The sequence below is a fragment of the Artemia franciscana genome, chromosome 18, assembly GCF_032884065.1.
Source record: "Artemia franciscana chromosome 18, ASM3288406v1, whole genome shotgun sequence".
Lineage (NCBI taxonomy): Eukaryota > Metazoa > Arthropoda > Branchiopoda > Anostraca > Artemiidae > Artemia > Artemia franciscana.
In genome coordinates, this window is record NC_088880.1 from 14562360 (window position 1) to 14587994 (window position 25635).

Sequence of the window (25635 nt, forward strand, 5' to 3'; positions counted from 1 at the left end):
TTATTTCAGCAATGAGAATAATTCAATTCCAACTCTAAAGCTTTTTCAACACTCTTAAAATTAGCGCACGATGAAAAAAAGTAACTTACATAAAAAAAAAAATCAAGAAGGAAGTGAGAAAAAAAAGAAATCAGAATAAAAGTAAGCCAAACCAGAACACATGTTTGTTATATCAGCGATCTTAGTATAGCCAAAAAATGATTTTTCAAGTTTTATAAACATTTCTATACTAGAGGCAAGAATGCACTTTTTCGGCTACTATGCAGGATTTTGTGCTGACATTAAGTAAAGTTCTAGAATGAGACAGAAGTAACTATTAACTGGCGTTGAATTGTATATTAGGATTGATTTATCTTTGCTACTTCTTTTACATTTATTTCGACAAAAATGCAAAAGCTGTAGTATTGGCCAGCACACAATAAATGCTTAGCAAAATAGAAGGGAATATGGGAAAAGGAAAGGAAATATAGTGCTTTACATAAAAAAGGAAAGATAGGAAAAAGAAATGAAAAGAAGAATGACCTAAAACTGAAATATTGAAACATAACATTGTGATGAAAAAAGGAAAGAAGTATGAAAAGGAAATATAAGAAAAAGAAAGGAAATATACTACAGAATGGTGATAAAACAGATTTCGTTCGAATCCAAAAAGGGTTTAAAATTGAAGAGTTGAATAAAAGAAAAGAACACTCCATTATCACCATTTTTCACTTTAACTTATGAATGTAAATAGGTTCTAAGACTTATCTGGCCATACATAACGAGCAAAAACAAACAAAGACGAAAGACGAACAAAAAAAAAACAACAACAAAAAACGAAGACAGAACAATTGAGATACCAAAGGAGAAGGCAGCAAGGAAAATAATTTTCAGCCAGTGACTTATTTTGTCTCAAGACAAATATTTTTAATCTTTTACTATGTTTATAATAATTTTAAGCTTACACGTTTATGATAGTCTTTTATGAAATCTTTTCGTTTATGAAATAGGTTCTAAGACTTATCTGGCTATACATAACGAGCAAAAACAAACAAAGACGAAAGACGAACAAAAAAAAAAAAACAACAACAAAAAACGAAGACAGAACAATTGAGATACCGAAGGAGAAGGCAGCAAGGAAAATAATTTTCAGCCAGTGACTTATTTTGTCTCAAGACAAATATTTTTAATCTTTTACTATGTTTATAATAATTTTAAGCTTACACGTTTATGATAATCTTTTACAATATATATATAGTGTTTTTATATTATGTTTATAATCTCAGCAGAAATTTTGGTATAGACCTACACCAAACGGTATTCTGTACAAAAACAAATATAAAAGAAAAAACTAAACCTTTGATATATCCCCATTGTTTTCTCTTTCATAAAGCAGCTCCTTTTTCATTTTTTGGAGCTGGTTTATAGTTTTTTTTATATATATTATGTATATTTTTATTTATTTCATATAATTGATTCTTTTATATATCTAATCTTTTTTTCCTTTGTTTTTTTTTAGCACCGAAGATTCTTGACAAAACATTTCCTAAATATCGTTTATCTCACTCAGTGGCTGAAAATTATTTTCGCTGTAGTTTTATCAGTTTAATTCTTGATATCTCTCGTCTTTATAATCGCTTCTTATCAATTCCTGACAGCTAAAATATCTTAAGCGTATTTTGACTACAGTGAGATATTTTCAAAGAAAATAGGATGTTTTCCCAACTGTTGAAAATTTTGAAAAAGATGGATCAACATGAAGGAGCATAATTCGAACTTTTTAATCCTTTCATTATGAGAGCCAAACATGCTTCTATTAACAAAAACGAGGTTGCTGAAACAAAAAAGTCGATGCCTGTTCCTACTATACCCACAACACATAGCATATTCACAACATATAACACATAGCATATTCGCCAATAGTTTAGACTTGAATAGAAATTCAGCATTTTCAGCTGCTTGAAATGACCAATTTTTTATACAGTGTCTGGTTTTTTCGTCGAAAAAGTACCTCGGAGAGGGATCTGGTATATCTGGATTTGTAAACTTCTGGTTTTTCTTTGTCACAATCTTACGGAGCAAATTTCATCCGTAAGTAAACATTGCTAAGTAGGCTAGAGTTCTACTTAGAATTTTACGTTCGTAAATTTGTGTTAAGTTTTGGTAGAGTTTAACCTAGCAGCAATAAAATAAAAATTTTCGATGAGTAATTAACGAATTTTGAAAAAAAATGATAATTATTTTTTAGAAAGCCTTTCACGCTTGTTCAAAGCTTGAATCTCCATCCTCATTCCACATTTTTAATTTTTGAATAATTTGCTTATGATGACTGAGATGATTACTAGAGGATGATTATGATTGTTTATTGGTTTGTACGTCAACGTGTGAAAGGGTTTGTTTAAGTGCAAAGATTATACTTAAAATAAGGTAGTTTAAGCACTTAAAATAGAAAACTATGTACGTAGTGTGAAAGCCTCTCTACTCTGCGTTTTGAGCACCTCGTCCCTAGTTAGACAAGTTTATGCTGTTTTCGTAGAAAGCTTAAGAATCTTATTTTTCATTTAACTGTAAAACAACCAAAACGGTAGATTTTCTCTTTGATTATGGGCATAAATAAACATTATATTGTCTAATTAAATTTTTAAATACCATTGTCAGATCCAGGAACTCCTTGTCTTAACAGGAAGTAACGTAAGGCAGTTGGTGACACTCTTTCAGCAGCTTCGACAACATTGACAACATTACCAATTGATTTGGACATTTTTTGGCCTTCTACTGTCCAATGACAATGAACTAGCAATTGCTTAGGTGGTTCAAATCCAGCAGCAATTAGAAAAGCTGGCCAATAGATGGCATGAAATCTGCAATTTAAATATTTTGAAGGGAAAAAGAAACAGGCCCCACTTATCAGAGTTACTCTTTTGCACAGGTCTCACACTGGAAATTCAATTTACACCACAGAATTTTATCCATACTTATAGGACTCTTTTACTTGGACCAGATTCAATCAATCATCAATTATCAATAATTATATTAATACTAAAACACTATTACAAACCAAAAAAAGTTATTCGGCCCAAGATGCCTTGCCTGTTATGGGCCATACAACACAATAATAGAACACTAAAAGAACCATAAAAATACCCTAAATCAAACAATATATATGAAAGAAAGATAAAGAAAAATAAACACTAGCATACAGTAAAAAAAAGAGAAAGAAAAAAAGTAGTAATTATACTAATAGAAATAAGTAGAAACCAAGAAAGAAAAGAAACAGGAAATACAAAGTTGATGTTAGAACATCAGAAAAAAGAAAACAGAAAAAAAGACAAATAAACAAGGACTTCAAAAGTTGAGATGGGAAACAATGGGTATAGATTCAAAGATGGATACAAAGGATAACAGTCAATTTATGCTTTTTGTCATTAAAAATTTGAAGTTTTTTTATCCTTAGATTTCTATAACTCAGCAAAAAAAAATCATTAATAGTCTTCTACTTCTTGTAAGATAATTGTAGATAGTTTCAAACATTTCGATACAACCTTATTAACTGTCGCTCAAGGATTCTCAGGGGAATCTCTATTACTTTACAATTTATTAACGGATATGCCCTGTAATTTTGAGCACGAAGAGATCGAATAAATTTGTTCCGACTTCCGAATTGTAATTTCCATGTCAATATTAACAGCATAAATTAAATAACACTTAAATTTCCACTTTAACACTTTTTTTTATCAATCCTAGTAACTGTAATTTCAAAAACAAATTTTCAATTTCCAGTTTCAAAGAGATAATTCCATGTTCTAAACGAGCCCGACCCTAAATCAACCCTAGGAAGTTGACTTTTCAAGTAAGAAAATTTAGCACCAAGGCAAATTTATTCTGAGCAATACACCGCTGTGAATTTTGGGCCAGGATTTTCTAGAATAATGGAGAGTACATTGGAGCCCACCAGTCCAACCCTTGGAGAAAAAAGGAGCCATTGGAGGGAGATCTGTATGTTGTAAGCACAAACAGGCAACGGGTGGTTAAAAAAAAATCTTGTACCTGTAAATCTTTAGTTGGATTATCATTATCGAGTTTTATTCAAGTATAAAAACATTTTCAAAAACTCTAACACGAATCTGAATACTTGCAAAAGTTCCTTTTTCAACAAAAATACAAACGGATGGCAAGATATAAAAGTTTTACTCAATCCAATAGAAACGTTTTTACATAATTAATTACTATGTTTGGTCATACCCAGCATTACTATACTAGACATCTATTGACATAACAGAGAATACTACTGCTAATGAATTGGAAAAACACCAAATAATGTCAACAATCTCGAGTGGAAGAGTGGAAGGTGATGAAACAAGAGGAAAAACCCAAAATGATTATTAACAAAATGAATATAATGAATTAATTCTACTGTTGCGAATCCACTTCTGCTCGAAAAAACGTGGAAAAACTTTACCGTACACTTCTACCAATAAAATCTGTAAACATGAAACATGAACAATCTTTCTCTAGCGCTAGGTGGTTGATAGCCCCAGCGAACCTATCATCCTAAATAATCAATGCCCCGTGTTTCCTTCGAAGTTGTTTGAAGAGTCATTTGTACCCAGTATTAATCTACAAAAATATGCTTCAACTATGTGCAGCGTACATTTATGATGAATAACAAGAGCTAAGAGTTCATATGGCACTTGTGACGAGGCAAGAAGAGCTAAGAGCCAAGAGATCATATGGTATGAGCTCTAACAAAATTCTATGAATCAATAGATTGATTTAAAAGGAAAAGAAGAGGCTTAATGCCAGTCAGGATTTAAAATAAGAGCTCTGAGTCACGATGTCCTTCTAAATATCAAAATTCATTAAGATCCGATCACCCACTCGTAAGTTACAAATACCTATATTTTTCTAATTTTTCCTCTCCCTTTAGCCCCCCAGATGGTCGAATCTGGGAAAATTATCAAGTCAATTTGTGCAGGTCCCTGACACGCCTACCGATTTTCATCGTCCTAGCACGTCCAGAAGCACCTGACTCGCCAAATCACTGAACCCCTGCCCCCAACTCCCCCAAAGAGAGCGAATCCAGTACGGTTCCGTAAATCACGTATCAAGGACATTTGCTTATTCTATCCACCAAGCTTCATCCCGATTCCTCCACTCCAAGTGTTTTCCAAGATTTCCCCCTCCAACTCCCCCCAATGTCAAAGATCTGGTCGGGAGTTGAAATAAGAGCTCTGAGACATGAATTCTTTCTAAATATCAAATTTCATTAAGATCCGATCACCTATTCGTAAGATAAAAATACCCCGATTTTCCCGTTTTCTAGAATTCCGGTTTCCCCCTCCAACTCCCATCAATGTCACAGGATCTGGTCGGAATTTAAAATTAGAGCTTTAAAGCACAAGATCCTTCTAAATATCAAATTTCATTAAGATCTGGTCACTCTTTCGTAAGTTAAAAATACCTTCTAATTTTTCAGAATTATCCCCCCTAACTACCCCAAAGAGAGCGGATCCGTTCCAGTTATGTCAATCATGTATCTAGGACTTGTGCTTATTTTTCCCACTAATTTTCATTCCGATCCCTCCACTCTAAGTGTTTTCCAAGATTTTAGGTTTCCCCCTCCCAACTCCCCCCCCCCAATATAACCAGATCCGGTCGGGATTTAAAATAACAGCTCTGAGACACGATATCCTTCCAAACATCAAATTTTATTAAGATCTGATCAACTGTTCGTAAGTTAAAAATACTTCTATTTTTCTATTTTTCCGAATTAACGGGCCTCCCACTCCCCCCCCCCCCCGATGGTCAAATCGAGAATTATTTCTATATTTCTAATTTAATATGGTCCAGTCCCTGATACGCCTGCCCAATTCCATCGTCCTAGCTTACATGGAAGTGCCTAAAGTAGCAAAACCGAGACCAACAGACCGACAGAATTTGCGATTGCTATATGTCACTTGGTTAATACCAAGTGTCATAAAAACAAAACCAATAAATTCTACAGTTGTGTCCTAATTACAGTATTATGTGCACATAATTCTGGGGATACTAAAATACACTTACAGGCAGACAATCCGAGATAAATATTTAATCCTACATGATCCAATAAAGTACATAATCCTGAGTGATCATAATGTTTGGTTCTAATAAGTATCATAAATTCCGTAACTAAAATTATTTACGGAACTAAAAATAAACTGTTATTATTAAAAATGTCGTAGCATATTTAATATTGCCTGTGGTAGAAATAATATACGACTGAATCCCTTAATTGCCGTTACACTGGAAAGGAAACAAATTCTATTAACAATATTAAGCGGTTGCACATACTATTGCCCCGCCCCAACACTTAACTTATTTTCTGACCTGTCTCAATTCTTACATTTTGATATTTATTAAAAGGGAAGCTGAAACTGAATTCAAATACAAAGCAAACTAGAACATCGGCTATTTACTTTTCATAGTCTATCATATTTACGATCAAACAGTCTTTAAACTTACAGCTGAAATTCAATGTTTGTCCGATTTAGCATAAATCAAATCCCCTCAAAACAAGAAAAAAAGATATACTCATGATGTCCAACACTAATTGTTAAAACTTATTAACTTTTATGACATTCAATAGTGAGCATTGCAATATATCATCTTCATGGTAGTCAACAGCACTTTTTATTCTCCTCGATACTGAACTATTTTGACTAATAATTTCGGTCTTGACACAAGAAAGGCCTAACCAGGACACTAGCACTTACTTTGAATTAGGATTGGTCGAGATCTGACAAAATTTGTTAGGATTAAAATTCAGGGACCTTTCTCCTTCCATGGAGACTAGATTGGCCCTGTGGAGAGTCTGTCAAATGTTTTGTCTAACAATTACTAGCAATATTTTTTTTTCTCAGCTTTAATGACCCTAATAATAGCTATCTTGAAGCTATTAATACGGCAGGGACAATTACATGATGATTAAAACAAGAGATAAATTAGGTAATGCCGCTAAAATTTGCGCTTAACCATTATAACACACGTTAAATTAGATGGGAGCCTAAATTAACAATAACAATGATAGTCAATTACCATTTTTACACTATATTTCCTAATTTTCCCAGCCAACAGCGTATGGGTTAAAATTCCTACATCATTCATTTCGGTTAATTTTGTTGCATAAATGCAATTTGCTCAAGCTATTTTGAGTCCTAAGCCAAAAAAAACTGCCATTAGCATTTTTTTTTCCAACATGCCGCTCAAACAAATAACAAAACACAACAATGCTTCACTTCACAGATACTCTACAACGGAAACTAGAAAAGATAAAATTTTCATTTTAATTTAGGTTCATTTTTTTTTTATATTTATCTCTAGATTTATTTTTCATTTGATTTTCATTTTGAAATAATTATTTTTCGAATAAATATTATTTTTCGAATGGAACAAAACTTTTTATTGACAATCAGCAATGTCATTTAACAAGAGATAGAATTAAATTCATTTCCCCGTTTGAGAGATTAAGATGAAATGTAAGATATCAGCTAGCATATTCAGTTCTCATTGGGCATTAATACAATTTATCTGAATTAATAAGTAAATCCTCAAATCAAGTTTGTTTCTTTTTTTTGAGAATTGCACATTTTTTATTCATGCAATAAAAGATACACATCAAGTTCTATCTCTATCTATATTTGCTCTCTATCTATCTATATTTATCTACCTATATATATATATATATATATATATATATATATATATATATATATATATATATATATATATATATATATATATATATATATATATATATATATATATATATATATATATATATATATATATATATATGTCTGTATCTATCTATATCAATCTATGTATCTATCTATATCTATCTATGTATCTATCTATATTTGCTCTCTAGCTATCTATATTTGCACTATCTATATCTATCTATATTTGCTTCATGTTTTAATTTCAAATGTACTTTGTTTATTCAATAACTAAATTTTAATTAAAGCAAAGAAATTCAACGAGGACAGGACGTGTGAAAATCTTAAAGAATTACGACCTTACACAATAAGTAAAGCTAATTATCTTCCCAAAATCAAAATACTCTCTTCACTTAATCTCAATACAAAAAAGGTACACACTGGATTATTCACACTGTATATATTTTTGTTGCAATCCGCTCCACTCCCCACAGCTCACTGTCGCCAAACTCTTGTTTTGATAAATCTAGAGACTTAACTCTAAGAGGGAGGATGCTTTTGAAGAAAATGGACAAGAAAACACCTGAAGATATTTCGGTAGGAAATTAGTTGTTTTTTGAAAACGTTTCTGCTGGATGTTACATGTCTAAATAGTGTAAAAATATTTCCTTTATTCTTCTTGTTAAGTAAGATTCCATAAATATTATAATTTGTTCAACAAAAATACTGAACTATTGATTTGATTCAAAACTTAATTAGAGGTGGATGCTATATACATAGGCTATGAGTAATGGCCTTCAAACCATTAGCTGAATACTGAAAAATAGCAAAAAATAAACCATCAGTAGCCTCATATAGCATTTGATTCGCAAAGCGTATTTTTCAATATCTAGGGGGGGGGGGTTGTTTTTTTAATTTTCCACTGAGAATCGAAGAAAAAGGCGTATTTAATGAAAAGCCCCAAAAAAGGTATTTTTCAAAATCTAGGCAGGTGCAAGTCCGGCATCCCCTTCCAACTGACACAAATGCTACGATAAGGTTGCACTTATTCAGTGACTGGGCTTAGTAAGAGGTTTGGCAGCATATATGTTTTAAATATTTGACCATTGATTTTTATCAAAAATATAATTTCAAGAAATGGAGAACTAAGAGGCCGATTTAGGGCAATCTCTAAAACAAGCAGTGGATAAAACTCAAAAACAATATCAATACCTATCAATCTATGCACCCACCAATCTGGAGAAAAAAATTCTTGCCATTAAATGAAACCCGAACTTTTTGGTATTCACTTATATAACCGAGTACAAAGTATGTAAATTAAACTTAGTCAAATTAGATTTTGAAAAAAATTTTCAAATACTTTATGGCAAAAAAAAATTTAATTTTACAAAGAATAAAACACCATACAAAAAACGAGAATGGGGTTTTATAAAGCCAAAGAAAATACTCAACCAAAAAATTTATTTTTCGAAAAGACAGTCACCACTCTTCTCCACCGCTGTAGGAGGAAGTAATATGTAGGAGGAAGCTGTAGGAGGAAGAAACACGGTCAGATTTTAAGAATGACAATAAGGTTGAAACAAACAGGATAAAAACAAACTGTGCATAAAGCAAACATAAAATTAAAGACAAATAAAAGGCCAGAATTAGGAAGATTAAAAAACCTTAAAACTAAATATAAGAACTAAACAAGGCGAAGAACCTTCATAAAACCCCATTCTCATTTATTTTCTTTGATTTTATGTTCTTTGATATAGGACACCAATGTCATTTATGGAATTATCTTTATTTGTAATTTCTTGGTAGTGAAAACATGCTACTGAAAACGATGAAGTGCTTGTCTTTGCCGGTCATGATGCCTCAAGAGCATTCGACTCAGGTATCTATGCCCATGTTCTACTGACTACTTACAAATGTAGAGTGAATTCTCCAGTTCTAAAGGCTTTTCGGAACATGTCTAGGGAACTGAATGCCAAAATTAAGATTACTGTATCGCCTAGTGTTATTGAACTTACTCAGAAAATCTCGATTAAGAATGGTATTAGACAGGGAGCTCTGGCTTCTCCATCAATGTTCAATAATAACATAGCTGGGCCTCAGCCTAAAGCTGTTATGACTCGTTTATTTAGAGAAGTTAATGTCTAGTTAGCAAATTGCGCAGATAATATTCTGGATATTGGTCGAACGCCAATTGGAACAGAAGAAAATTTACATGTACTGTCGAAGGGGTATGACCATATTGGAATAAAGTTCAACAAGATTGAAACTCAATTCCTGTTTCTTTTTTCTGCCCTACCCAAAAATGACTCAGTTTGTCTCTTGGTGCCTTACTTACTTTGGAGTACCAATAGGGACAAATTTGCGTGCAACACGAACTCTATTGAAAGATTTACATGCGAATAAAAGTAGTAGAGATTTAAGTTTAGTCGTCGTATCCATGGGTCTCTTTACAATACTTTGTAGTCCCGCATTTGATTACCCTTTCATCTTTTTGGTAGGTTTTCACTCCAAGTGATATTGCTGTTGTTAGAAACTATTAATACAAACATGTGATATACCTACTTCGGCTGCCCCTTTAGACAAGCAATACCACTGCATCGAGCAGATATGGAGTCACTAGCCCCTTAGATGGTATCCGAAGAAAGACTGAGTCACTTCGAAAGCGACCAAATTTTGATTCTACTTTCCTAAAGTATTTCTATGGCTTGTCATTGGCTAAGTGTTGATTTTATATCCATTATTTTGCTGTCTTTTTGTTTTTCCTAATCTGTCAGATTTGTTTTGGTTCTACCTACAAAAAAAATTTAGCATTATTGTATTATTATAAAAGACTTTTAAAATGTAAGGAGAATACTAAATTAGAGTGGCTTCTGAAAAACTTTTAAAAAAATATATAAGTAAAAAAGCCTCACGGAAATCAAGTATTTTGTAACATATACGCGAAAAATAAACACATTAATATGTTATATATTTTGAATGCACCGTCAATTCTTATTTATTTATTATTTACTTAAGAATTAACGACGCTTCTTGACTGCTATGGTCCCTGCGTCGGGCCTGCAGTGCATTCCTGCAGCGTGATTCGATCTCTGGGTCCCGTATTACTAAGCTAAGGTCAAATCCACTGCGCCACCACAGGACGTCAATTCTTATCAAATTTGGCAACAACTTATTCGAATAATTTAATTATTATCAAATTATTATTTAATACGGGAATTTAATTATTAAATTAAATTATTATTAATAATTATTTATTTGAATATATATTGTAATTTTGAATAAGTACCAACGTTTGACGCTACTTACTTCAAAATATCTTTCCCTATAACTTGAATGTTCGGTGGCCATACATAAGGTTCATCAGGGTAACCTGCTACAGTAAGATAATTGAATAAAGCATCAAGCCACACATAAATGCTATGACTGGGATCGCTAGGAACCGGGATGCCCCATTTCAATCTGTCTATTGGTCGGGAGATCGACAAATCTGGAAGTTCTTCTTTTGTGAGCCAAGCAATAACATCACCTCTGAATTGAACTGGTTTCACTACGGACTCTAAAAAAAACTCAGTTACACATTTATTGCTTAACCAGTGGCAACCCTAGTAAGTAAAATACATAAGATTCTGCCATTTTCAGGTGAAAAATTGAAAATAATATTTTTTGAATAGTTCTTTTATTAAGGGAAAAGATCATAACTTTAGTTAGACTTTTTTTTTCAGTCATACGCTGTGACAATAAAAACAGCCAAAAAAGTTATTCCCTATTGCAGTCAAAAAGTTTTTTTTTTACTGAAAAAAAAAAGACTTGATATCTATAAAAAAAAAAGTTACAGCAGCATTAAAACCTCAAACGGACAGAAATTATTCTGTATATCAAGAGGGAGAGGATTCCCATTCTCCATATCCTGCTCTTTACACTAAGTCTTAAAGTTCTTTGAAAATACTTCGCATTCAAATTCAACTAACCTTGTTAGTTGAATATTTCGACTTTACGTCCAAAAGTCTTTATCAACGAAAAAACAACAACAAAAAACAACAAGCCAGCCTAAAGTAAACAAAAACACAAATAAAAAAGGAAAAGAAAACCAAAAGTTTATAAAAAAAAATGAAAACCAAAGAAGAGGATACTAAGATGTGAATTTTTATTTTATTTTAGACGTGTCCTTAAATAGTGTCTTCTCCCCCTTTTCTGTTATTTTACGTTAGTTTTTTTTCCTATTGACAAAGGCTTCCGGACATGGAGTCAAAATATAAGGACTTTTATTTGTATTAGTGAAAACCAATTTTTCTACATTTTCGTTCCTTTTTTAATTATAAATAGAAAGGTTGTGTTGTCTAAGAGATTATTTATGAGCTTTATATCATGTCCATTTTTATTGTGTGATTTTTCCCAAAGCATCCACTTCGCAACCACTGAGTTTAGTCTATACGAATTTGTCATCACCTAGAGGGAAATCACAGTTATTCCCTACAGGGAATAATACAGGTATTATTACTATTCATAATTTATATAATCAAAAATAGTTCCATATCATTACAAACACTTGATCAAAGATTGTCATTTATGCTTTTACATCTTTCAGACGCAGCTAGATGTCCCAGTGTGTTTAGAAAAGCTGTCAGGGTCTGAGGAGCTATTTTCAAAAGCCCAACTCGCTCTTTTGGACCCCCAGGAACACCGACCTTTAATGAACTTAGAAAAAAATGGTGTTAGGTAAATGAAATTCCTGTAGATGCATCTGCAACGCTAATGTCCAAGAAGACGTCTTCAATGCCCTTCCCAGGTTGTAAGGCTCAGAATCTTTAAGAGTATAATTAGTCTTAATTTTAAGTATAAATTCAGATTTGGCTCTGAATCCAGCTCAAATTCTGAGAGCTCCTTGACAAGGGCTAGAGTCCATGAGTAATCATAAATATCACAAACTTGCACATAATATGGCAACCGAAAGGCAAAAATATTGTTTAATACAATATCATAAAAAGATCCGAAATCAATTTCGAAGAACACCAGTTTGAAAATCAAAGAAGCGCTTAACTACACACTATAGAATATTTTTGACACTGTTATAAATTATTTTTTATTACTTCTAGTAAGACATCGTTAAATTAGAAGTTCACAAATAGTTCAACTAACTTTGATTTGCTGTCGTTTAGTTCACAGAATTCTGTCCCTTCGCTTTCTTTGATTTTTTTTCAACCACTGGACGTAAAGGACAGAAATAATGAAAAAAGGACATTTCAGAAGATGTACTCAGTGACCTTTTCGGCTTGTAAGGCTCAGAAGTTTTAATAGTATAAAATTAATCTTAACTTTAAAAATAAATTGGAATTTGACTCTGAATCCAGCTCAAATTCTAGCCCCTTGACAAGGGCTACTGCATATGAGTAGACTTTAAGCCAAGATTGAAAAAGGAATTTAAGAATTTTCTTTACCAATCGCTTTTTATCAATCTTCATAAAACCTTCACATCCTTAAAACAAACTCGTGATTAATGAGCATTTATTTTTAAGAAACGTTTCCATGACAAATATCACAATATTTTTTTTTTTGTACACATTTCGATTAAATATTTATTATTGCTTAGATAATTACTATACATGTCAATTTTATTGGCATTAAACGTCTTACCATTTTCTAGCCATTTTAGAAGATCTTTCTGGAAAGCTGACAACCTAAACTTGTAGTTTTCTTCACGGAAAAGTTCTACTGGTCTTCCTGAATCAGCTGATACTCGTATAGGCTTCCCATCAGGTCCAGGAACTTCTTTGGTTTGGGTTTCGGTTAAAAAAGCTTCATCAGATACACAATACCAGCCCTCATAACTTCCTTTGTATATATGTCCTTTTTCTTCCAATATAGTCTGAAAGTAATACATTTTTAATACAACAGTATATTAACGAGCATGCATCCTTTTTTGGGAGAGAGGGGGAGGGGTAAAGAATATAATCATTCATAAGATCCCTGTTGAAATAACTCAAACCTTTCTACGTGAGTGTTCAAAAAGCTTCCAGAGTCACCGCTTCAACCAACGGACCACAGCAGTGCCCCCTCAAAAAAAAAAAAAATCCTCAAATACATCCTTAGAATTTTGTCTGCATGAATCATCTTTTCCTTCGCACCTATAGTAAAAAATTTTCTTTTTGTTTTAAGTTACTGACAATATAACAGCATCATAAATAACGCTTTTTATATTTAGTCAAAAGTCTGAAAATCCAATTTTTCCCAAAATGTTATCTTTTTAATACATTATAAGATACATAAAAAACTTTTCCACATCTTTCCAAGGACTCTTGCCCAACACATCAGCTACATATAACAAATGTGTCAATAAACTACACTGAAGGGTAGGGGGATATGCTGTTTTTTACCCACATCAACTTTTAACTTCTTTAATAGGTACATCTTATTGTTCATTATCATTGCCTTTGCAGAGGTAATTTTTTGTCAAATCACCAAAAAAAGCACAGTTATTACACCAGATAATTTTGATGGAAATCCAACGTCCCTTCCTAAACACGTGTTGACAACAAGTATTTAGGGTTCCCCAATCCCATGCTCAGCATAGAATGTCAACATTGCCCTGACGACGACGATTTGCCAGCCCTTTAAACTACATAGGTTTTATTGGGTACAATTTACCAAAAGACCTAATTCTGACACCACTTACCCTGACTTTAAATCAAGTTCGGTTGAGATCCAACAACCTCAAAGAATTGACGATGCCCCACTCCCCCTAAAAAAAACAAAAGAAAAGAAATTTTAGAATGGGTAGGGACTTCAAAAGATTAACAAGCACACTTGATCTTACTTCCAACCAGGTTTGGTGAAGATTTGATATGGTAGCCACTTTTGCTAAATGTTCTAATGGCCAAAATACAGAAAGGTTTCGCCTTTCCGTGTTCCATAAAGGCCACATTGGGTCTGTGTCTATTGAACGTCAACATAATCTAGCAGAAAATTAAACTGATGTTGATTCTACATTATTTTAAGGTCTATAAATAATCTGACCTGTCTAAGAAAAGGAGGGAGGGTCCTATATTCTTATCATCAAGACATCTACCAGTAGCTCTTACTCAACATCATTGAAACTAGACAAGAGGTAATTGCCAAGGTCCTATTTTTGAATTTTGAAGGTGAAAAACAGATTTGACCTTTGCAGCGCTGGACACAAGATACTAACTCAAAAGACGAAAAGAAAACGTAAAGAAGAGAGGAGCGAGGATAACACAAGCCAATAAAAAGCGAAGATTACAATGCAAACATTTCGGTCAAGAAATATTTTTTTAAAGCAGAGTAAGCTAGTTATATCTTTGGTCAACAGTGTAATAAGAATACGCTCAGAAGCTCATATAGTCCTAGAACTGGATTATCTGAAGTAAATCTTGTTTGCAATGGATATCCCATAAAGTTACTGGATTCCATCATAGAAAAAGACAAAAATGGAAGAAAAGGATGCATCAGCTCCACAACCCCCAGCAGATATCCCTTTGGTGGGTGATAAGAAAGATTTCACTGTTTAAGGCTACCCTATTTACCCAAATTAAGTGACAAACTCCCAAGAAGTCTAAAACAAAACTAGCCTAAATGTCACCTTTAAATATTCTAATAAAATACAAAGCTTTTTTAACGGCAGGAAATATAAAACCAGCCCCATTTCGGGCAGTGGTGTTTATAGGGTTCCCTGTTCTTATGGATGTTTCTAGGTCGGAAAAACCAACCAGCACTTGGGGGAGAGGTCGTCAGAACACTGGTTCTGAATCGACAATGCTAGGGGGCTATGCCAAAGGTCTGAGACCATTTCATTTTACTTGACAACATCTCAATTATTGTCCCAGTTAAAGGTCTCATGCAAGTTTTCAGGGAGACAGTTGAGATTTAAAAAAAAGCATATTCACCGAAAGGTAGCTTTCAATAGAGACACTGGAGAAACCTATTTAAGCCCATTTAGGATGAACTAATTATTCCTGATCGTTTTATATAAATCAACAAAATCAAATTTTGCAACCTAACACAAAATACGATAATATCTTACCTGGGAAGCGATTGGCTTTTAAAAATGCTCTGCATGAATTTAAAAATTGAATTGCCATTCAGTATTGTATTTTTATTCAGTTACCCTTTCCCTTTCTGTTACTTTGAGAGGTTCTTCATGTTTTAGTTTTATGTGTTTGTTTTGAGGTTGGCTTTTTAATATTATCTTTGCATTTTTATCAGTATTTTTTTTAAATATTGTGCACTGAGGACGGTCAAACAGAGGCCTTGACCAAAATACTTGTACTGTCAACATATATTAATATAAAAATATACAAATATATTTAAAATATACAAAAAAGAAAATTAATAATAAATAAATAAAAATATAAATATACACATCTTATATAAATCAACAAAACCATATTTTGCAACCAAACAGAATCCACAATAATAATTATTGATTGCTTTGAAAACTGAACTGCCATTCAGTATTGTATCTTTATTCAGTTACCCTTTCACTGTTACTTTGAGAGGGTCTTCATATTTTAGTTTCTATGTGTTTGTTTTGAGGTTTTTTTTTAATATTATCTTTGGATTTTTATCAGTATTTTTATTTAAATATTGTGCACTGAGGACAGTCAAACAGAGGTCTTGCCCGAAATATTCGCATTGTAATTTACATTTTTCACTGGCTGCTATTATCCTTGTTTCTCTCTTCTCATTTTTTTTTTTTTTTGTCATGATTGGCCAGTGTGGTCTCAGATACTATTTACTAACTCAAAAGATTATTACCCAAAATATGACTCGCTGCAAGTCTACTAATATATATGAATGTAATGTAAAATTCAAATTCACTATCAATATTTAGGTTCTTATGTAATGGAAAGTTCCAACTATAAAAAAAACTATTACCACAATTTACATAGAATGAACTGTTTCAAAAACAGAATAAGCACAAATTAAATTAAAAACCCCTTAAAAAAACAAAGAGTGATATTAAATCCTAAACCCAAAATAGAGATAAAGTCACATAACAAAAAAAAAGCATAACTTTGTTCTTTTTTGTAAAACTTATTACCATTATTTTTCATTTAATTTATCAGAATTTTCATTTGGCTCAACCAAAACATTTTAGATTCGTTCATTTATATAGTCTGAAGTATTACACAGTGGAACATTAACTGTTGGGTAGGCAGTCAGTGGATTTCTTTCTGGCAGGGGGCCATCAAAAAGCACATTGCTAGGCATAAGTTTTTCAGATTCCCTCTTAACATAACAAATATTTGGAATATAAAAATTAATGGTTATATTTGTGTGCTTACCTGCACAGGGATTTGGACATTTCTTAAGAAACATATTTGCTCAAAGAGCTCTTTCCCACTCTTTGAAATTTACAATCAGGAATGGAGAAATCGTTTTATGGAATTTGAGACCCCCCCCCCCATTCTCTTTCGAGAAATCTTCTATCTGTACTTGTAATGATTATTATTTTGCCTACTCATAGGGTATGAAAACCAAAACCGCAAAATTCACCTTTGTCCCCCCCCCCTCCCTGTCAAGGCTAGGAACTATATGCATCTATGAATACAAGCATGAAGAATGTTAGTTACTGTGAAGGACTCTGGTATGTTTTTATCCTACTTAACATAAACACTTTCCTTGGAAACAACATACCCTACCCTCTCTTAAGAATGACCTTGTTTTGCCTAAGAACATGGCTATAACTCACCCAAATTTTTTGAACAACTTTTTCATGACGTTCCTCTGTTGTTCTGATATAGTCATCATAATCACATTCACAAATTTGTATAGCTTCTTTAAATTGATCTGAAATCCTATCACAGTACTTTTTTGGATCCTCATTGTTTGCTGTGGCGGCTTGCTGGATTTTTAAACCGTGCTCATCAGTCCCCGTGGCGTATAACACTTTTTTGCCTTTAATTTTCTGGTAGCGAGCCATGGCGTCAGTTAGAACACTTGTGTAGGCATGGCCAATGTGAGGAGCTATAAGATAGAGTCAAAACAATAAAAACTGAATAATTTCACTTTGTATTTAAATGTTTGATTATGAGTATCAATATAAATGCTGCCTGTCTGAAACTAAACCACTTGTGAAAGTTGGTACATGAATAAGATTCAAGGGAACAGCTGATTAACTAAATAAGCAGTCCGTCTCAGTATTTACAGTTGCAGATGACCCACTTCTAGATCCATATCAGAATAAAATCTTGGAAAATGTACTATTTATCAATGTTAGCAAAGCAGATATCTAATTTAATTTATTTGAAAACCAGTCTACAAAGATGAAAAAGGACAGAGCCAAAATGAAAAAAAGACATAATGACAAAAAAATACATCTTTTATGCCATAAATGACATACAAGACAGACAGAATAAGAGCAACATTTATACAAGCAATACAAAAACAACTCTGAGTAAATATAGCCTAATACAAGACAAAAAAAGACAATCCAAATGTAAAAAAAATAATGATAAATAATTAGTAACCTGCTATTTTTTATGTTCTTCACATTGTTTTGAACCAGCAGTTTCTCAGTCTGTTATACTATATTTATTGTTCAATCTTAACTTGTGTGTCCATAGTGGTAATTGGAGCAAATATTTGACAAGACGGATTTTTCTTTATCAGTTTTAGTGAATATTTCCCATTAAGGCAAAACATAAAGCAAATTAGGAGGCAAAACAACCTTGTAAGGACTGATGTGGAGGAAACAGTTCAAACCACGCTCTTGGAAACAATTGAAGCATAGTAGCCAGTTATTCAGCCATTCAAGGTGAGTGATCAAAAAACAAGAAGTGTGGCAAATAGAGGTGTTGTGTGTTGGTAGGGAGTGCAGGTATGAAATATGGCCCAATTGCCTTAACAGCAGAGGTACCAAGGGATATAGTTTATAAGGAGCAATTGTTGTAGCAATTAAAAAGAACAACATCTGTTTTTTTGAATTGAATTCAATGCCAAGATTATGGTAGTCACCTAATAAGATGAAAAGAATGTCTTGAATAGACTCTATATTCTGACTTGGGTTGACAATACATCATTATGTGAGACAAGACATATGTTGATGCCATGAACTACACAGAGAATAAGGCATTTTCTCCATACATCTACAACTTAACTGTTAAATAGGGTATCAGAAGTGATAGCCCCCTCTTCACGTGATAGCCCACAACTTATGTGGTTTCATGCACCAAAGTCCATGAATAAGACAAGTTAAAACACGTTTTATGTTATGTCCTCCCAAACCAATGGAGAACCAGATAGACTGGCATCAATTGATCATTCCCAACTACTCATAAAGCGTCTATGCACCAAATACTACATTGAAATCAGAGCTGGTGAGGTAGGCTGTAACATTTTCCCTCTGATTCATTAGAGAATTAGAATTCAAAAAGTTTGCAGAGCATTACAGAAACAGCCACAGGGCAGACGAAGGTACATTAGAAGACTGGTTTACCTTTCTTTAGAATGGGAGTAAGGTCCAAAACATAGCACAAAACAATAATAGGACAGAAAAAACTACATTGGAATACAGGTTGAACTTTTTCTGGAATGGGAGTAAAATCAGCTTGAAGGTAAAATTCCCTGGAAACAATGATCTTTCAGAAGTATCACATGTCCTTGAACCTAGACAGACCATATTTGACCAATTAGCTAAATCCACTTATTCTTAGTGGTTGTGGTTGACATTTTCAACCACCATTTCTGAAGCAGCCAATATCCTAGAAACAACACTATTTTCCCCAGGCAGCAGCAAGAGACAATTAAGTCTCTACCAACTGATTTGAAAAACAAATTTGTAGATTTTGAAAAAGATCTTGAACACCCTCAAAAACCACAACAAATCGAAATAAAAAGTGCACTAACAGAATTGCCATTGCTGAAAATCCAAAGGTGGAGACTTACAGGCCTCGACCTTGAACAAAAGTAAAATCACTTGTTTGCACATGTAGCTGAAATAATGCTCTACTATATGTCTTCCTAGCTAACCAGAAGTAACAATTTTCCAACTGCTAGTAAGCATCTATGCAACTAACACCCTGCTAAAATTTGAGTTGGTGTGGAGGGGCGTATCATTTTCCCTTTCAACTGATCAAACACACTATAACTTAGGAACTCTGTAAAGCCTAGATTGTGTTAGTAAAACACCATCTTCTAGATGTTGAGAAGCCCTTGAATCTAAACAGACCTTATTTGATTAATTAGCTAAATCTCCTTCCTTGGTGATATCCCCACCCACCATTCCTGACTAAGACCAATTGCCTAGAATTGGCATTATTCTTCCCATGGAGTAGCCATAGACCCAAAGAAGATAGAATCTTCACCAACTAATTTGAATTATCTGCATTTTATTTAACCTAAATCAGGGTAACCATAGCCCATAGCAACCAAATATTCAAAACACAACACAAAAAAATTACTGCAGAGATGGGTTTCCTTTTGCTTCACAGATGAAAGTAACAAACCAGTGGTCATAGAATATTGAGAACCAACTTCTTTAAATGGAACTCTAAGCTTATAGTCCCCTTTTCAATTGACAAGAGATTGTGCCACAGGAAAATGATATTCACAGATTTTTTAACACCATGTGGCAGCATAAACCACAACCTTACAACTAGTAGTAGAAAAGATCACAAACTTGCACTTTTAGCAGCTGGTTTCAGGCCTACTTTCCTTCCCTTTCAAGTGGGGGAGTGTTTCTTACTGAAGATATTACAGTTTTTGATTTTATGATTGAATTATTGATTTTACAATTGAATTACAATTATTCACTTCATTTGGGAATATTCGCTTCAACTTTGCATTCCCCCTCAGGATTTGGATTAACTGATAGTACCTAAATGTTGTTACTCTAATCAGTTCAAAGGTACAAATTTGTTCTAAGAATTCTATAGGAAGACAGTCCAAATAACAAGACATGTTTGTACAAACCTCTAAAATGCTACTGACAATGCTCCTTTCATTACCTTAAATTGCAGCTTGGAGCAATATAAGGATTTTCCATCCTTGTGATGAAAAAAATTCGTTTGGTATAGATTGTGGTTGTTGATCTAGACTCTTGTGGAGGACTCTGCAGCTTCCCAATTGTAAAGAAACTCCTCGCAGAGCCATTCCCTATCAAGGTAGGACTTGAACGTGTTGGTTGAAGTTGCAGAAACTGTTTCCTCAGACAGTTGATTCCACAGATTGATGACTCTTTGGCAGAACAAATGACTTCTATGTCTACTCGTGGAATGATGCATGGGGAGCTTCACTGAATGTCCTCTAGTACCAGAATGGAAGGGCTGTGCAAAGAGACCGCAAAGGAAGTTTTTAGAAAGGATTTTCTTGGTAAAAATCATATCACCCCTTTTCCTTTGGTATGTCAATGTTGGCAGCTTCAAACAACGTAGTCTTTCTTCATATGGAAATTTATTCACGCTCCTAACCATCTTAGTAGCACGACGCTGGACATCCTTAAGCAACTTCTTATCTTTTTTGAAAAAAGGGGCAACCAATGACATTGTATATTCATATACAATGGACATTGCTGGTGCTATGACAATACATCCCCCAGCCTGATGGACACACATAGGCCAAATAAATATATTTGTTTGTTGTTTGTACTATTGATTTATCTGTTGTAAAAAAAACATTTACTCTGGGGGGACTCAGAGATATCTAGTTTAGCCTGAGTTATTGTGTTGAATATTGAATTAAATATGTTAAATGAGTTAAAAAGTGAATAATAATGGATGGAAACACAATAATCTGATTATTGTAAAAATGTTGTAGAAGAATTTCAATGTTTTATTACCTTAAATATAATACCTTTACCTTTAATTCTTATATTACCTTTAATATTAAATATTTATTTTGTTTTATTTATTTTAAAAAAAAGCACAGTAAACCTTGTGCTTGTCTCATTATAAATACATTAGGAAAATACAGCAACAAAAACATAAATATAATAGTCAGATAGTCATTGCAAAATAATAACAACACTATAACAAAAGTAGAGATAGCACTTCTGATCATGAGAAACAAAGCCATAAATGTTATAACCCTGTTAAACTATTTGTGAGTTTTTTATAGCCTAGGGCTATTGTGAGACCATTGGCAGGGGGGACTGGAAATTTACTGTCAAAAATGCATACAAAACCATAAACTGAGGGTAGTGTTACCATATTCACATAATTTAGCTAGGAAGAAAGTGAGTATATCCTTTGATGCCTTTTTTTATGCTCTTTCCAAATTTAATAATTTCTTCTGGGGCAAATTCCAATTTGAGCCCTTAAGGGTAACTTATTACCATTTCTATAGTTTTTCAACTATGATATAAATTTTAAAATATCAGAAACTAATTAGTTACAAAAATAACCTTTTAAACAAGACCTTAAGCAACTCTCTATGATTAAGTTCTCTGTAGGCAACAAAATGTGATTTTAATTGTTTTTCTAGATGGGTGCTGTAAGTTTCCTATTTAAGGTTTCCAACATCTAATTTAAGGTTTCAGCATTTCAACACTAAGGTTTTCAACATTTATTTAAGGTATTCTAATGACGTATTTTTTACACCTTTTTTGAGAGGTTTCAGGCTCTTTTTGAAAACTTGGGCAAATTTGTTTTCAAATTAACATTTTACAATTAAGACCAGAAAATATTTACCAAAATGAGCATACAGTTGAATCAACAAGTGGTCTAGAATTACAAATTGAAAAGTAAGAAGCTATTGTGGCCAGTCTGAAGAACTATCTCTTGTCATCAAGACATCACCTCAAGCTCCTTGGACACACCTTGCATCACCCCAAAGGTATGGTTTGTCAAAATGTCCTCATCTTCAATCCTGCGCCATCCTATAGACAATATTAGGGACAGCAGAAGAAAAACCTTAGGCAAAAATTCAAAGAGGACCTTGAACTGTTGAGAGCCTTCTGGAATCATGGTAGGAGATAGTGCAAAGACTGACTGAAGATTGCCAGGGAGCCTGCAGCCAACTGATCAAAGTGGTTATCAAAAGTAGTTCCAAAGTTCACTGGTGCTGGGTAGGAGAGTTCTTCATTTGGTTCCCACCAAACTAAGTAATCATATTGCCTACTAAGAAATCTAAAAATGTTTCTTTTTGTTCTAACAAGTCTCCTTCTAGAGAACTGCTATTCTTAGCATTTATCAAGTCATCAAAGGTTAGTAGCCTCTGGAGTTAGATGGAGTGGAGGTAGGTACTTTAAATTAACTTCCAAGGGCTTCATTGAGGTCACCTAACTTAGCTACTTTCCAAGATAGCAAGAAGTGCATAAAACTATAATTTTACCAAGACAGTTAATATATTCTGTCATTGATTGTCAGCTATACTAGAGGTTTTTCAGGAATAGTTAGTTTAGTCTCAGGAAACATTCCTAGACCTTCATTCACTTAACTCAACTGCTTTACAGGTAGCCAAAAGGGTAAAGTTGGAGATGTTTTCATTACTGAGCTAAAAATTAGGTAGACATATCATTTGTTGTTTTTGTATGTACTTTCGAAATATAATAATTGTTTTACTTGGCAATCCAATTTTAAGCCCTTTGTGGACTTTTGAATATGAAACATTTTCTCTACATTTAAGGGCTTTAGAAAAGGGTTAAATACTGGATCAGGCTTACTATTTGATAATAAATCTGTTTTGTTGAAGTTATATAATCCACAGGCATTGATTTTTCAAGATTCAATTTTATAAAGAAAAATAAAATAAAACACATTTTGCCATGCCATGCTTTCTTCTTTTTCTGTTAGGCTATTTGTTCTACTAAAGGCTGAGTTTTCAGAGCACTAATAGTTAGAAAATACTGAAACCCATGAAAGAAGATTTAGATAAATTTCTATGTGGTGTCAACTTGCTATTTTAATTGTAATTACCTTAAATCACCATAAATTGCATTGTCCAGCCATATAAGAAAAAAAATACTGTAGAGTTGAATATCAGCAAAAATGTCAGCAAATTCTATGTGAAAGTTGAAAAGTTATGTACTATGAAGCTACAGTCAATTTTTTTGGTAATGATGATATCACTGTTGCTTTTTTCAGCTAATGTCTTGTTTGTTTTCTTTTAGAGTAAATTATAAAGTTATTAGCCTATTTTTTTTTATCTAAAATAATTACATAACATAATTACAATTTATTCTTATAATATTAATAATTCAATTATTAATCCAAAAATTTTCATTTAGTGTAAATTATATTGGTGTTACTCTATTATCTATTTTTAACAATTAAATAATATAAATGCAACTAAAATTTATTGTATTGCTAATTTATTTTTATTTTTTAATTTAAAAGGTTGTCTTTTTATTGTAAGTTACATTACTTACAATGTTGATGTTATATTGAGTTGATGATTGTGATGAAGTATTTGTCTAGAGGCTAAAATCAAATAATACAAAATCAATTTTATACTAAATCAATTTTTGTATGACTAAGTGTTCAATATACATATTGAGTTATATCATTAGATCCAGGAGTATCCCAGCTATTCGGTTGATTTGTGTTTGCAATTTGTCAAGTTTTCTCCGGCAATTGTTCTTAGGGTTTTTTGTTAGCCTATAAAAGGCTACTGTTACTACTGTGTTGTATAAACAACAATCAATGCAACAACACAAGGCCAAACACAGACATGTGTTCAAAAAGGTCAAACACAAGCATATCAGCCCAGCCAAAGGCCATGATAAATGGGCAGCATCTACTACTGAATTGAATGAGGATTCTTTGGCCATTGAGCATGAAATTTGTGAAAAATGGATCTGTGGTGAATGTTTAGACTGGCCCCCTGGTGAATATAAAATGTTAAGTAAAATGATGCTGTCACTTACGAGTACATGGTCCAAACCAGCCTGTCAGGATAGCCCTCCTCCTCCTCCTCCCCCCATAGTGGACAGACTATGATAGCAAAGCAAGCTTCTGTCATGGATAATTCCTTGAAAAATTTCAGGGAAAATCTAAAAAAGGAATTTGCTACAACTAGTCAATCATCACTAGCCCTTTCCAGATGAAGACTGACATTAAAAGTGAAATTTCTGCACAGGTAAGTGTTATTGCAAGTAGAGTGTCACAGAGAGAGAATTCGCTTCAATCTGTGGGCTCTGTGTCAACTGTCCCGGACTTAGTGGCTTCCACAGTGACTACAGACCTGTCAAAACTTCCTGTAGCCCCCTTAACTGAGAACGATGTTTGTTAGATGGCGTATTCTGAGCATCAACACTTTGAAAGATGCTTCAATATTATTGCATATGGACCCCTCCCCCCTAGACTGATGATGATGTTTTCTTGTTTTTGGCTTCCACCTATGGAGTTAATATTGGCACCCTCCCAGTAAACATAAACACATCCAAGTAGCCAACAAACCTCCAGTAGCTGCCCCCCTCCTCTCCTTTTCTCTGCGCCATCAACTGAATTGAGGAAATGAAACATGCAGAAATCTTTTGAAACAAAAAGTACAATTTGTTTCTACAGTAACAGTCCTAAAGAAGATCAAACACAGCTCTTGTCAAGTAGTTGAAATGCCAAAAAGCAAATGGAGGTTTGGATCTGATAATCCACAAGGGTGCCATTGTTTAAAAAAACTTGCCAGCCAGAGCAATCCCCCAACCACTCTAATGTTCCACTGATGACTCTGCCTTCTTCTACCCCTGTAAATTATTTAAGTGATTATAGTTTTGCACCATCTAATCCTGTCTCTCAACTGCCTATTAGTATTTATAATAATGTTTCTTTGTCTGATGCCAACCTTTCTTTTGCTTCTATTTCTAGTGTTTCTTCTGCATTAGCTGGCTCACCAACTGTTTCTTCCTTGTTATTTTGCAGCATAGTATCCAACAATGTTCCTAGTTCTTTGGTTCCCACTTACACTAGTCCTTCATCCTCTCAGATTCCTACCTCTCAATGAAAGAAGTTCCTTAGTTCCGATGTTGATAGCCTCTCTAATAAACTTTCAGAAGTTTCCTTTTGTAGGCTAT

General features: G+C 33.3%; 1 protein-coding gene across 1 annotated transcript in view; it reads right to left on the reverse strand.

Moving 5' to 3' along the window:
* Positions 1-25635, reverse strand: part of LOC136038655 (methionine--tRNA ligase, mitochondrial-like) — a 63403-nt gene that overhangs the window by 32372 nt on the left and 5396 nt on the right. The window contains exons 2-5 of the mRNA XM_065721909.1: positions 17380-17654; positions 13305-13536; positions 10980-11229; positions 2629-2840 (exon numbers count right to left, since the gene is read on the reverse strand). Coding sequence (XP_065577981.1) covers positions 2629-2840; positions 10980-11229; positions 13305-13536; positions 17380-17654 — 969 coding nt within the window. The remainder of the gene's footprint in view (positions 1-2628; positions 2841-10979; positions 11230-13304; positions 13537-17379; positions 17655-25635) is intronic.